This window comes from Parus major, chromosome 3, assembly GCF_001522545.3.
Source record: "Parus major isolate Abel chromosome 3, Parus_major1.1, whole genome shotgun sequence".
Lineage (NCBI taxonomy): Eukaryota > Metazoa > Chordata > Aves > Passeriformes > Paridae > Parus > Parus major.
This window is the reverse complement of record NC_031770.1, coordinates 20,764,011-20,778,447: the sequence shown is the minus strand read 5'-3', so window position 1 is coordinate 20,778,447 and position 14,437 is coordinate 20,764,011. Positions and strand designations below refer to the sequence as shown.

The window sequence follows — 14,437 nt, the reverse complement described above, 5'->3', positions numbered from 1 at the left end:
GCTGGGCGGCCTGGAGAGGTTCGCCAGCGCCGGCAAGGGCCGGGGGCTGCGGGCTCGGCGGCGCTTCGCCGTGGGAGAGCTGCTGTTCAGCTGCCCGGCCTATGTCGCCGTGCTGACCGTCAGCGAGCGCGGCGGCCACTGCGACGGCTGCTTCGCCAGGTAGGGCCCGGGCGGCGCCCGGAGGCCGCGGCTTCTGCGGGGCGGCGGCAGAACTTTCCCCCTCCTCGGCTCGTGGTGCTGCGGCAGCGTGGAAGTGTAAACTCAGAGCTGGTGCTCCGTGCTCAGCAGCTCAGGAAAGAGAAAGGAAAAGGAAAAAAAACCAAACCAAAAGCCAACAACAAAAAACGTTCTGCTCTCCCCGAGTTCTGGGGGTCACGAAGACACGTGCGTAACCATCCTCTCGCAGGAAGTTTCATTGATCCGTCTAGTTTTGTAATAACTTCGTGCTCGCTGGTTTTAATGAAGGTTAGATAAGGGAGAAAGGGTCTGCAATCGCCTAATTCACACTTCACATTCCATAGAGCGGATAGAAAATCTATGAATGAAATGTATATATCACGGTTATGAAATACACAGGAAATTATCTGTATGTTACCTCTGTCTGAAACCTTAGTCTGCAAATTACTTTTACTGGGGCGGAGCGCAGGCAACGCAAGAACTTGTTTGTAGCATGTCTGGGAGCATTGGGACTGGAGTGCTGCCTGCTCCTGCGTGCTTCGGGATTCCTGGTGCTGGAGGGATGCAGGGGGCTCGAGTTTGCCAGGCCCTCTGCAGCTGCCTCCCCACCTGTGTGAAGGGGAGATACTCAAGTGTTTGATTCAAGCTTCTCAATATGAGCTGCTTTGGGGGAAAATAAAACCCCAAACGTATTAGGGTTAGCAAATTCAGCATGGATATGACACTCTGGCATGTCACACCACACCATATTTTTAGAAGGTGTAGTACTTTCGTGACTTCTGACAGCTTACTGAAGAATTAAGTGCTTACCTGGTTATAACTCAGAGCAAATGTTAAGAGCTGCCTCAGCAGAGAAAAACAACTGTTGTAACTGTGCTATATTTATCCATTCATCCTTTTTCTTTTCTCATTACCTTACCTACTTATGACTTGTTCACTTGATTTGCATTTATGTAACATACGTATCTTATATGCTTCCTAGTGAAGCCGGTGAAGCGAGTCCTATCAATTTGAACGGTACAGTTGAGGTGATTTTCCTCACCTCCTTTACACCTTTTCCCAGCCTCTCAGGTTTGCGTTGAAGTGTTGTGTTTGGTTTTAGGGTTTTTTTTATACCTAACTGCAAATTTCCTCTTGCCAAAGAAGCTGTCTGGTTTTGTTTATCATATTCAGATTTGTCTACCAAAGGACCAGGGAATAATTCCATACTTCACTGATTGGAAGTAATACTGTAAGGATAATAGTTATCTCACGGAATAGCTTTTAGTTATCTTCAGGAGCAGCTGCTTGTTATCCATGCAAGCCTCTCCTTTGGAGCTCTGGAGGAGCACAGCGATCAAGGAACATACTGACTGCAGCAGGAAAGCAGTTAGTGGGGTAATCTGAAACTTATTTCACACCAGGGTGATGAAGTGCCACTAAGAGGAACGATGTCTCGGTGATGTAAGGTGATCCGCCAGTGCTCAGACATGTGTTCTGTGTCTGTGACTGTTGCATTAGCACTGAACTAGCACGTACTAGATTCCGAACTGTGCTGGTTGAGCTTGCAGAGAGCCCTTGGAGAAGGGCTGTGGGCTCAACACCAGGCGTGGAAGGAAAACTTGACGAAGTTATCATGAAAACTTTGATGGTAACATGGGCAAAATGAGGCTGTAATATTGTATTTGCATGAGATAGCGGTTGTTACTTTAAATACAAGGTTGTAATGTCAGCAAGAGGAGTCATGATTTTAGCTTGGCTTGCTCATGTTGCACCTTGTGTGCTTTGCAAATACAATCAGAGGATGCCAGACTTGTTGGGTTTTATGGGCTCCGAATGGCAGTGACCACCAAAATGTTCCACACTGTCACATCATATGAGGACACTCACCCTTGATCCATTGATTTACTCCAGTGAGCTTACATCAGTTTAAGACAATTTTTTTTTTTTTTTTTTTTGCTACTTACACCAGGGAGGGTGTGCAGACATTTTAAAAGCATTCAGTACTGCTGAGAGATCCCTATTGCTGTCATAATCAAAATGTCACTTGTTGGGTAACACATGTTCTATTTTTGGTGGGATCTGTTGCAACACATGCACTTTAAAGCAGAAAAGGACCTTCCTTGTGGCAGTCCCCTCTGTTGGGGTAATATCCAAATATAAAAAAGGAGAGTGTGAGCCTTAGGTCTGCTCAGAATGCAGAGATATCAGAGCAGACAGGGTGGGTCAGTAAGGTGCTCTCAGGTGACAGGAGATCAAACAGTATATAACACAATATTTTTTCTTGGCTTTTGGAGGCACTTAACCAAGGTGATGCATTCTGTAACCAAAGAAGCAGTAGAATGGTCACAGAAGAACCAAAAGGTTAATATTGGTGAACAAGTACACAGAGCAGTTTTAAAGTTTGCACAACACAATAAGTTTAGCACATTATGCATCATATAGTGGCAAAAAATGATGCTATCTTTCAAATAGCGTAGACTAATATGTTTCCAAACCCAGTAATTTATCAAGAAAGCAGAGTGCTTTTGCATAATGAGAGTTGCTTGGAAAAGTATGCTTTTGAAAATGTAATACGGTTTTCATTGCGAAGTGCAAAATACAGTACAAAAAGTGATCCAGCATACAGTTTTATTTCATTCAGGTTTCTAGAACAGAATAACTTCTGTTTTCTTTTTAAGGAAAGAAGGATTGTCCAAGTGTGGAAGATGCAAGCAGGCCTTTTACTGCAATGTGGAATGTCAGGTAAGGTCATGCAGTTTGTCAGGGTGGGGGGAAGGAGGGTGGGGGTTGCAGACCTCCAATTTTTGTTTATGTGGCATTGATATGTTCTAATTGTAGCTATGATTAATAGCAGTCCAGTCAGTTCCAGCATCCCACAGTTGCTGACTGTGGAGATGTACATTTGGACAATTACAGGTTTTTGACATGGTCTGCATGAGTCTTTAAAGATCAGTAGCTTCAGGGCTTGGTAATGCTGAGGCTTTGATTAGAGCTGCCTGTCAACCCACTAATTATGTCTGTATTACTTCTTCCTTTAAGGACAAACCAGATAATTCAGCATTAGCCTCACTAAACTGGTAAGAGATCCTGTGTCTACTGGAAAAAAAGGGAAATCACCAAACAGCCATCTTAGGGGAGAGAAAGAGAGGTTTTTTTAGGATTTTTTTTCTTTTTATAATATTTGCAAATATTTGGAGTACTGAGACTACCACAGCTGATGCTAGGCATAACCATTTGAATCTTACCAGGCTTTCTCCCTAACTTACTGTGGCAACTTTTATTCTTTTTGTGTATTTTGTTTTTTTAAAGGCCTCTGGATGTAGAATATAAGCACATACTAAAGTAGAGCAGTACAAAGATGTCCAAAATATTTTCATGCAGTTTTAACTCTATTTTTAATTCAAATGAGAGTAAGCACCTTAAAAATAAAAAAATAAATTAAAAAAAAAAAAAAAGACAGAATTAGAATCTAGCCTTTTTGGGTCCTCAGCTTGATGCAGAATTATCCAGTTTCTGTGTGGAAAAACTCAAGTGGGTTGCTAGCTGAATAACGTGAGCTATGCAAGGTCTGTGGTGCTGGGCACAGAGTATGGAACAATGCTTATGAAGGATTTGAGTTACCCAAGGTCTGGCATGCAACTGTGTGTTAGCTATAAATAATCCAGACCTTCTCCCACATGTTAACGTGCTGTTGGCTGTGTGGGTGCATGCCAAGTAGTCTCGGTTGTCATTACCTGGACAGAGGTGTTGTGGTTTGTGCTGTTCAGTTCCCAGGCACTTGGACCTGGCTGCTACTTTGATTTCAAGGATGTATCTTATTCTCTTGTTGCACAAGTTTCAAAAGACCTCAGTTTTCCTTCTATTACCTCCCCAGCTTCCTGCTTTCCCATAGAATTCAGGAGAGTTGTAGGTGAATCAAATAGCCTTTTGGTTTTGAGGCACCAGAGGAACTCAAAAGGCTTAACAGAAATGAGTTTTTTACAAAATTTGCAGTAGTTCATAAAATTTCCAAAGTGAACGCTTACTGTATGATCATCCTTAAGGGTCTTGAGAGAAATCTGGATTAGCTCTAAAGACAGTGTAGTAAAAGCCTATGATTCATTCATAAAAATATTTGTTTCTAAGAAATGTTTCTTCATGTCATTATTTCTTACAAGCTTTTAACTAGATGAGGGAAGGAAATCCTTGAACACAACAGCTGTTTAGCAGCTTTTATCTGAGACTGTGAGTTTCTTCTGTTACTATATAAAATGTACAACAGTTTATGAAACAGCTCTGCAAGATTTTTTGAAGTAGGAAAGCTCAGTAATTTGTGCTGGGAAAAATAGCAAGTAGATGTCATGTTGGAAATAGAACTTATTTCTTCTTATTTATGGTCCTTTGCTTTCATCACCAAGTGGCCCTGCCTCAGTGTCCTGGCTTCCAGCCCTGACAAAGTTTATACTTTCATATTTACAAGCAAGGAGGGAATTATTTATTTATTTTTTTTCCTTGGTAAAGTTTTGTGCGTGTATTACATTTTTTAGATTGATTTTTTTTTAAAAAAAATTACCTTTTGATGGTCAGAATTCTCTCTCTCTAGAGGGACATGTTCCTAGAGTCAAAACTTGATCTGGTCAAAATGTGTATTCTTATGTCTGCTAAAGCTGATGCTCAGCAAAAACTTGTTGTTCTGATAAGTTAGTGAACTAGAATCTTTCCTACCTGTTGGTGTATGGTATGATGCTCTAGATGTAAAGGCCTTTTTTAGATTTTGTTGATGTCTAAACTATAGTTGGACATACACAGGTACTAGCACCTCACTCTTGCTGTTGATATACATAATGGCTTTTAATTCCCTAGTTGTTATAATGCTCTATTCCATCTTTTGGGCCCTTCTGAATCAGTCTGATGAAATGTTTGAATGTTGCTGAGATTGAATTCTTTGACATTCTTTCAAAATTACCTTCAAGTGCAATATTTTCTAGAAACCAGTCTCCAGTAACGGTATGTGCTACACAGACAGTCTGCAATGCATCTTCATCCCTGCCTTGTTCAAAGGCACTTTTCAGCAGTTCAGCAATTCTTTGTCAAAGCCAAAAAGGATATTTGTGCCTTGATACTGAATTTGTAACACTGGAATGTAGAAATGTATCCCTTTTGTCTCCATGCATGTGAGACATCATGCGACAGTGGTAAAAGGCCAGGGCTGTACTTGAGAGCTGTCATGGTATTGTTCATTTTTATTTTATAAGTTTATTTTTTTCCCTGTAAATCCATATTTTTTTGTACAGTTCAGCTAAAAATTGTATGTACCCAACAAGGGTGTGGTCTCATTTGATATGTTTGTTAGTACCTTGTTAGTCAATACAATTCAGTTAGACAAATGTTTTCCATGTAACATACTGGGATATAAACCCAAAGCTTTTGAGCTTGCTCTTTTCTTACTTAAAGATGTCCTATATCACAATTCATGTGAATTCTTGTTCATTGTGGGGAGAGGTGGATTTATGAAAGGTGGATCTATACACACACACACACACACACACATGCACACACACAGGCTTTGGTGCAGCTCCTTAGTGTTGCTGTTTTGGTCTCTTATTGTGCTTTTAGCATAGATAACCACATGTTTGGCCTATATTAAGCTGGATGTTTGCGTAGGTGTGGATTCAGGGCACGTGAGAGTGGAAGTTGCCTTCACTGCCTGTCCTTACTGCTTTTAATGTTTTGTGGGTTGAATCTAGTCTGGGTTTCCTGGTCTTCCTTTTCCCAAGTGCTAATCCAGGTCTCCTTTTAAAAGGGGTTGTGATTTCCAGCAGATTCACACCATCCCACTCTCCAGTTTCACCTCCTTGGAGCACAGGCCTGTTATTGTAATAGTGGCTTTCAGCCCCCGACTGCAGCTGTTCAGGTCTTGACTTCTTAAATGATAATAATTTTAGTCAAGCAGGAGGAGACCTGCACTTGTTTTTTCTCCTTAGAAATTAGCTGCCTTAGAACCCTGAAGAGAAATGTTTTAAGAGGGTTATGTGGTTTCAATTTTGGAACTGGTGAATTTGAACTGGCTACTGGAACTCCTTTTGCTGTTAGTACACATGGCTGTCATTTATCCCAGACAAGAGTGGAGATCAGCTAACCAGTGTGCAGAAGGAGATGTTTCTGTGGTGATTTTCAGCATTTGAAATATATCTTGAACAAACCATTTATGGGTTTTTCTTAGCCATGTTAAAGGCTGCTCTAGGTGGTATTGATGGAGTAAGTGATACAGGTATTTTTAACCAGCTAGTAAGTAAGCCTCAAAATGTAGTTGCACACCTGTAATTAGCGTTAAGCAGGTGTGTTTTAAATGGGACCTTGTAGAAATTGCCTGCTTCTCTTTGTTGAGCTGTAGAAAAAAATTACAATTTTTTTTGCTGCAATGATTCTGCACAAAAGGATTTTGACACTGCAAGATTGTGTTGGATGTCTGGCCCCCTATACAAAAACTTCCCCAATGTATTTTTCTTTGGTAAATGTCTCCTGTGAACATGTTAAACGTTAACCCATGAAAATCAAATACCCTCTATAGCCCTGCTTTTGGTAAACGATCATAGGGAAGAATGGCTGTGAAAATATATAAAACTTCGACCTTCACTGCATGTTGAAAGGCTGTATCAGAGAACTTTGCCAATTAATATCAGACATCAGAAGTTACCTCACTGAAATCTAGTTAAAGAGTTGAATGCCATTTGGTCACAATTGGGCCTTAAGATTTTGAAGAGGTGAGGTTAACCCCTGCACTGGCTTGCCCATCATTTCTCTGTGCTATTTATATGTGTTTCTTTTTAATTGAGTGAAATAGAATAGGGTTTTTATGTGGTATTGAAAAAGTCCATGTGAAAAAGGAGGTATGAGGACATTTGTTTGGACTTGAGTCTTATTATTTTTAATATTATATTTTGTTACTTGTTTTTCTCCTACGGTGAGGTATAAGACAGTGTTCTGGGGATCAGCCCAGTAGTCCTGGATGGCAGAATCTTTTTGAAGAACTTGGTGAAGAGGAGTGTTCCCATGCTTTGATGTAAGAGGCATAAGCTTTAAAGAACTTCCCTTCCAAAAATGTTGTCACTCCTAAATGAAGGGAAAAATATTGTGGATGTAATGAAAATAGGAAGAAAATATCATTAATGTAGCATTAGGGATTCAGCTAGAACAATGCAACTTGTTATAATTCAAACTACTTGGAGGAAAACGTGGAAAAGAATGCAAAATACAGTCCTGCTGTGATCGCAGGGAAAGCTGCTGTCATGGTGTTTCTATCCCAGGTATTACTCAGTCATCAGAACTCTTTTTTTTTTTTTGTGGTGTTTCAGGCTTTTATCTCATTTTGCACAATTCAGCCATATCTTGTCCCTTTAACCTCCCTACCAGTTCATATAACTCAGTATGATTCTGCCTGGGGAAAGATTTTAATTAACGATCTGTAAAGAATAAAGGGACAAATGGATTTTTTTAAAAACACTGCTTTGAGACAGGCACATGATTTTGCATTTTGATTTTTTGTTTTATCATGTAATTCCTCCTGTTTATTTAATGGGTGTGTATGGATGAGAGTCTTGCAAAGCTTCAGGTTCAGTGCCTTCACTTTTTGAACAATCATGCTAAAGTTAGTGGGTGTCCTGGGTAAACAAGAAAAGGTGAGAGATGAGATTTCCCTCTGTCTCTTTTTAGCCTTTAGCCTGTAGGTTCCTAAGCAAAGGCTGTCAGGAATTTTCCGGAAAAGGTTTTGGGGCACATATAGGAAATGGGTCTCTCTGGGGATGCATTTTGTAGTGTGACAGCTGTAGGAGAGTCGAGAGTGTAATTCCACATGACATGATTACAGTGTAATATACTATTTTGGTTCTGGTCTGTATTGCCACATCCTCTTAGAATATTTACACTGGAGCTTATTTCAAGCAGCCTGTATGTAGGTTTTTTTGGAAGTATTGTACTGAGATATCAAGGACAGCAAAGTTGACATTGTGAGGGGTTGAATACCCTTGCAGTGTTGCACTGCTTCAAATCCTACCCAAGGCTGAGGCAGGTGTTGACCTTTCTTTTCCTAATAAAATAACCTAAAGCTGTCTGTGCCCAGGACAGTTAAAATAACTGTTTTCAATGGAAGAATTTTTGGTGTAGTAACTCTGAAATCAGTAATCAGCTTTTGTTTTGATCTGCAAACCCTGTAACTAAGCTGACCAGCCAAGGCAGGAGGCACTGAGGGTCCTGATTCCCCTGACTGTTCACTGCTTTGGGTTGTTGCATGTAGCCTACAGCTGTAGTTCCCACAAGGAATCCATCTCCCAGTAGACCTGTGGCATATCTACCCATCCTGCTTCAGACAGCCACCAGTGTGTCTCCTGAGTGTTTCAAATGGCTCTTGCCTTCAGTGGTTAGGCAACTGAGGGAAATTGTTCCTTCTGTGCCACTCAGTCACTATGATGAGCCATATTGTTGGGATTTTTAAATTATTTTTGAAAATTGGGGGTCAGTGGGCCAAGACAGGGTCTGCCGTACTGAGTGAATCACAGTAAGAGGATTTAAGAACATTCTGGAAGGTGCTAAAAGGTTATCAAGTCTTCACTTCAAAATTTGTGGGATTTGTTTTGAGTGTTTTTCTCTGCTAGTGTTTTCTACCAGTTTGAGTCTGGTATGAAAACAAAATTTGATGCTTCCTGTGCAGACTGAACACTACAGATCTGTTCTAACATAGTGCTATAAATGTGTGTTTGGGATGAGATATAGCAATAAATAACTGTGCATTGCTTGAATATTTCCATGTGTAAATGAATTAATAATATGAAATTTGATGCAGTCTGAGGACAGCCTGTGCTAGTGCAGATTGTTAGTCTGTGATTCTATGCTATTCTTTGGAAGATTCTGTGGCCTTGGGTGCCATCACTCCTGTATGTCTGTTGAGCTAGGAATATGCTATATATTACCCAAAATATTCTGTATTTAACTAAAATATTCTGTAGATTGAAGTAAAATGTTTGTCTGTATTAGTGTGTTTTTATTGTCTAGCTGTACTTTTATTCTTCAACATTTAAGGAAAAAAAAAAGATCATTCCATCAGAATGCTTGACCTTACAGTCAAAGGATTCTTAGTGATTGTGAATCCATTGACTTCAGACACATTACTCCTAATTACACCAGGGTCACCTCATAATGAAGGGCCAAGATATTAAATGGAAATGAACCCAATAAAGTCATCAAGCTCAGACCTACAGCATCCTCATATGCTTGATCTGAACAATAAGAACTGGTGATTTATAAATCATGTTGTCTGTTTGTTTCTTTGTCATTTAATTCTTTTTTTCCATTGAGTAAATGAAGATGTTCTGACCTCAGCTCATCCCTTGTGAATTTGTTTGAAATAAAGCAGGACGGCTGTACCCCTTAAATAAGACTCAAGCTTTTGTTCAGACTTAGTAAGCGGCACCTTATTTTGTAAGGGAAACACATTTCACTTGACCCCTAGGATCTGGCAGGACTTGCTTCATTCCCTTTTTCATAAGTTTATCTCCATGTCACTTATTTTTATTTTTTTAAAATTGTTTTTTTCTATGTTTTCAGAAAGAAGACTGGCCAATGCACAAGCTGGAATGTGCCTCCATGTGCACTTTTGGGCAGAACTGGAATCCCTCAGAGACTGTGAGGCTAACAGCAAGGATCCTTGCCAAACAGGTGAGCTGAAGGCCTGGGAGGTTTTTGCCTGCTCTGGGTGCCAGGGAAGGCAGGAAAATCAAAATTGACCGGCAGTAACTGTCCCTGCAAAGGGCACACACACACATAAGTTTCCTGTGTACAGACAGGTGTAACACAGAGCTCAAGCAGCAGAATGAAGTGTCCATCAGACCACATCAGCAGGGTCAGGCCCAACATAGTCCAGCTGGAGACTTCTGCAGTAAGCTAGCAAAAGGCTAGTGAGGTCTTCAGCTGTAACCTATGGCCAAGGTACTGCTGCACAGAGCCTGGAAATGTTTACTGATAGTTTCACATTGGTGTTTCAGCCTCTGTTCTGGTAGATTTGAGCTCTTGGTTACATGTGTGGGCAAGCACCAGGGCCACACATGTAACCAAGATGATGAAGAGAAAGAAGAATAAGATTGTATTTGGGCTTAAATTCTAAGGAATGCTTCTAGAGTTATCTGGCTGCAGGCACTGATACCTTTATGAAGGAGTTGCCTCTTGTTGTATTTTTCAGCTACAGTTGCATAGTATTGTGTAGCATATAACTTCCAGTACATTTGTGAGTCAAAAACACCCCAGAGGTGTCCATTATGATTATGAGTTAGCTGGTGAAAACTTTGAGAGAGAAATCTCAGACCCTTTGTCTTTGGAGAAAAAGAATATTGTGAGTAAGGAAAGAAGATTTGCAATGTCAACCTCCATTTCAGTGTTCCTTAGCTATATGGATTCTAAGGATAACACAAGTGCTTACAGGGAGAGGATGGGATTCATGAGTTTCAAGGTTATTGTGCTGTGTATTTTTGTAGAGCTCTAAACTCTCTCTGCAAAAACAAATCCTCTTTGAAGCATATTTTTATGATTGAGGTCTGCTTATGTGACAAGGGCAACCTGGATGCTGTATGTAGGGAGGATTTTGGTGGCCTGCTGGGAAGGTAGCTACATCCTCACTGTGTGTGTAGATGTGTGTACGTGAATATACATGTGTGTGACTTAATTAAAGTGTGGTTTGGTGGTGATCCACAAAGAAAATTGAATTGTTTAATGACAAAAAGTCGTTGGAGTAAATTTCTGCTTTCATTGCTTACGGGGAGGGGGGAGAACCCTATGTGTCATATAAAAGCTAAATATGCAAACCATAGTCCCTGAACCTCAGCTGCTGGGCCACCTGCAAAGCCATATTTAATGGCCAAGATTACAAAGAAGTGGCCTTAGGCCAACAGTGGAGCATTGCTTTTGAACTCTGTCAACAGTCAGTTTATTCACTTTCCTCAAAGCAAAGCCTGTCTTCTGCCTGCTTGCTATTGTTAGCAGCTTTCTGGGTGTCTAGAACAAAGCAAATGACATATTTAAAGTACTGTTCAGTTTATGTATATAAATTTGATAGGAGTTCATCTTTGGCTGCCTAATTTGGTGTGGAGAGACTATTTCTATGCCTTTACTTAGGGCAGTCAATTTAACTCATTGCTGTTCATCAACTCTTATAAATTCCATAGACTTTGGGTTTGGGTTTGTCTTACAGGTAGGAGTTCCCAAATTCTGAATGAGTACACAAAATTGCCAAAGTGAAACATTAAAATGTTTTCTTATTTTTTTTTTCCCTTGTTGTTAGAAAACTCACCCAGAAAGAACGCAGTCAGAGAGGCTGTTTGCTGTAAAGGAGTTTGAATCACGTAAGTAAAAAATGCTTGCAGGTAAACAGAGGTTTTGACTATTAATGATTTGTTTTGCCATAGCTCCCCTCCATCAGCACCTTTCAGAACATCCTGCTCATGCTGGAAGAAAGAAGTAAACAAAGAGAATTGTGGTTCCTCATTTTTTTGAAAGTGCAGTGTTCTTTCTCTTTTTTTCTTTTCTTGGCTGTTTGTGGGAGCTGTGAAACAAGGATGAAAACCTAGACAGAGTTAATTATGTAGCATACATCCATCTCTTGCTTCTATGGTATTCTAGTTTCTTTTGAGAATTGTAATATTGTAAAATTAAAATAGCTGGTATTTATTACCAGGAGGCATAAAATCAGAGACAGCACAGTTGCTTGATGGTGACAGTGACTAAGGGGCTAATTGCAGAACCCTCTGGACTGTGCTTCAGTATCTGTCACTGCCAGTCAAATCTGACATGTTATATATGATTCCATGTCCTAAATGCTTTAAAATAATCCAAAGAAGGAGATAAAGCAATGGGTTGCTTTTAACTGTAAAGCAGCTGTTTACATCCAATAGGGCCGAGTTAGAAACTGACCATTAGCAGCCATCCTGACACAGTTTTCACCAGTCTGTTGTTTTCTTTCTTGGTGCTGAGCATAATATACACAGAGGCAATGGGTTGTATAGTCACATTACTCACTCTGATGGCTTCCAAAACCTTTTACAAAATGCTGAATAAATGCTGGGACTTGAGGTACCAGAGTAACCAAGCACAGTGGTCTTATTTGCTTCCTGAACAAAAGCTCCTGTCATTGCTTTTGGGACAACTGGGGGAGCAAGGGGGGAAAATACCACCATTTAACTTTGCCTAGGGCAAGGATAGTTCTACACGTAAGTTGGCAGGATTGAGGCTGAGGAGAACGGATAAGTGCTGAAGTAATTTCTGTGTATTCTTCTGCATTGCAGCTTATCTTCAATAATTTATTAATTTGGGAGATAAAAGACTGATTTTTTTTTTCTGTTGCAGTGTCCCACTTGTGCTTTAGAAGCCTTTGTTTTGTTAGCAAGCACCCCAGTTCCTACTGCCTTTTTGACTCACCTCACTGCTTAGCACCTTTATCATTGTCTTACGCTTTGCAACACCACACACAGGACAGGAAAAGGTACCTGGCTGTCAGTTGGAAGCTCGGAATTTCTTATTCGTCTTAATTCTCATCAAATGGTCCTATTTCATTTTCCTCAGTGTGTCTTATGACTCCCCCATCATTAACATCTGCTCTGACAAGTAATTTCCTCCTTCTTCCACTGTTGTGCAGCCTTTTCTCTCCATTATTATTTTGAGTTGGGGAGAGCAGGGGAGAGCTAGTAACACTACCATTGTGTGAGAGTGGGTTAGGAAAAAACTCCCAGCCACTCTGCTCTTGAGGGAAGAGAGAGGGGAGCAGAAGTATATGGTTGATCATCTAGCTTACTCTGCATGGGCCAGGTAGGGAAAGGTTTAGTGGCCATGGCATTGGCTAGAACTTGTCATGGGCCTGAGAGTAAATCTCCAAAGAAACACATAATGGAATACAGTTAGCAGGTGTGCCAGGACATTTCCACTGATATTCCTGCTGTCTCCTATTAGTAGATATCTGTAATCTAAACACACCTCCAGCCCATAGAGATGGGCACTTTCAGGCGCTGTTTGCTACCTCCTGAAGCAGGTACCTGCAATAAGTCAGGTGGATTGCATTCCTGGGCACCCTCATGTAAATCCTCCTCTTGCTGCAGAAGGAACCCCTGTAACTAGCCCCAGTATTGTTGCTAGATGTGTGGCCACAAATAGGGCTTCTGTGCTAGGAAAGACCACATCTTTTAAAAGCAGCAGGGATAAGCAGCCTTAGCAGCAGTTTGGGCTGGTTTGTGAGAATAAGGAATAGGTCTGTATGAGAAAGTTTCATTATATAGAGCATGCTTTCAGGTGAGTGATGTTTAGTGTGAGTTCACGCTCCACTAGATGGGATCATATAGCTCGTAAGGGCGTGTCAGACAGCTGAGGACAGCTATCCCCTGTTGATAGACTTCCTGAGAGCCAGGGCTGGCTGGGCTGTTTGCTAGAGTTAACAAATGCACTTTAAAGACTACAGCCCTTCTCCCAAGAAAGTAAAGTCTGTGTCCAGTTACCTGCTAACCTAAAGATGTTAGAAAATGCTTTTTAATCTCTTATGTTGGACATGGGTTGGACTCAATGGTCTTGAAGGTCTCTTCCAACCTAGTGATTCTGTGGTTCTGTGTCCTTGTAGCGCATGTGTGGCTTTAGCAGAGGCAATGTTATGTTTGTGGAAGAGCCGGCACTTCTTGCAGTACTTCCAAGTGGCCTGTCCCTCAGGGGTTTCTGTTAAACTCTGGGCTACTTCTAATATAAGTCTACCTGGAGGGGTTTTCCTGTTACTGAAATGGAATGTATTTTTTGTCCACAGACCTTGACAAACTAGACAATGAAAAGAGAGAGCTGATTCAGAACGACATTGCTGCTCTTCATCACTTTTACTCAAAGCACTTGGACTACCCTGACAATGCTGCTCTTGTAGTTCTCTTTGCACAAGTAAGTTGGATAGAACACAGCCTGCTTAGGTGGATGGTGCTGTAGGAGTTTGGCCTTTCTGAAAGGGGGAGCATGTTAATGGCAATGGAAAGGGTAGCTCTTTGCTTATCTTAGGGACAAATGACTATACTTGATGGAGATGTGCTTCATTGAGCCATAGTGGCTGGTTGTGCCCCACTTCCATCCTGAGGGGAGAGACTCTTGTCTGCAAACTTTCCCACTGAAGAAAAGGGGAAACATCACTTTTAATAAACTCTGTCAAAGTTAAGCTTCTTGTGGGCCAAACAGTGTGGCTGTTGTTGAAATAACATGGAAGACTGCTGGCCTGAGACCCTGCAGAGACAAATCCTTC

At 41.0% G+C, this 14,437-nt stretch overlaps 1 protein-coding gene across 1 annotated transcript in view; it reads left to right on the top strand.

Moving 5' to 3' along the window:
• The first annotated feature begins 6 nt into the window (after positions 1–6).
• The window catches only part of SMYD2 (SET and MYND domain containing 2), a 29,373-nt gene continuing 14,942 nt past the window's right edge, over positions 7–14,437 (top strand). The window contains exons 1-5 of the mRNA XM_015622333.2: positions 7–159; positions 2,838–2,901; positions 9,739–9,849; positions 11,465–11,525; positions 13,961–14,085. Of these exons, the coding sequence (XP_015477819.1) occupies positions 9,754–9,849; positions 11,465–11,525; positions 13,961–14,085 (282 nt within the window). The 5' untranslated portion in view covers positions 7–159; positions 2,838–2,901; positions 9,739–9,753. The remainder of the gene's footprint in view (positions 160–2,837; positions 2,902–9,738; positions 9,850–11,464; positions 11,526–13,960; positions 14,086–14,437) is intronic.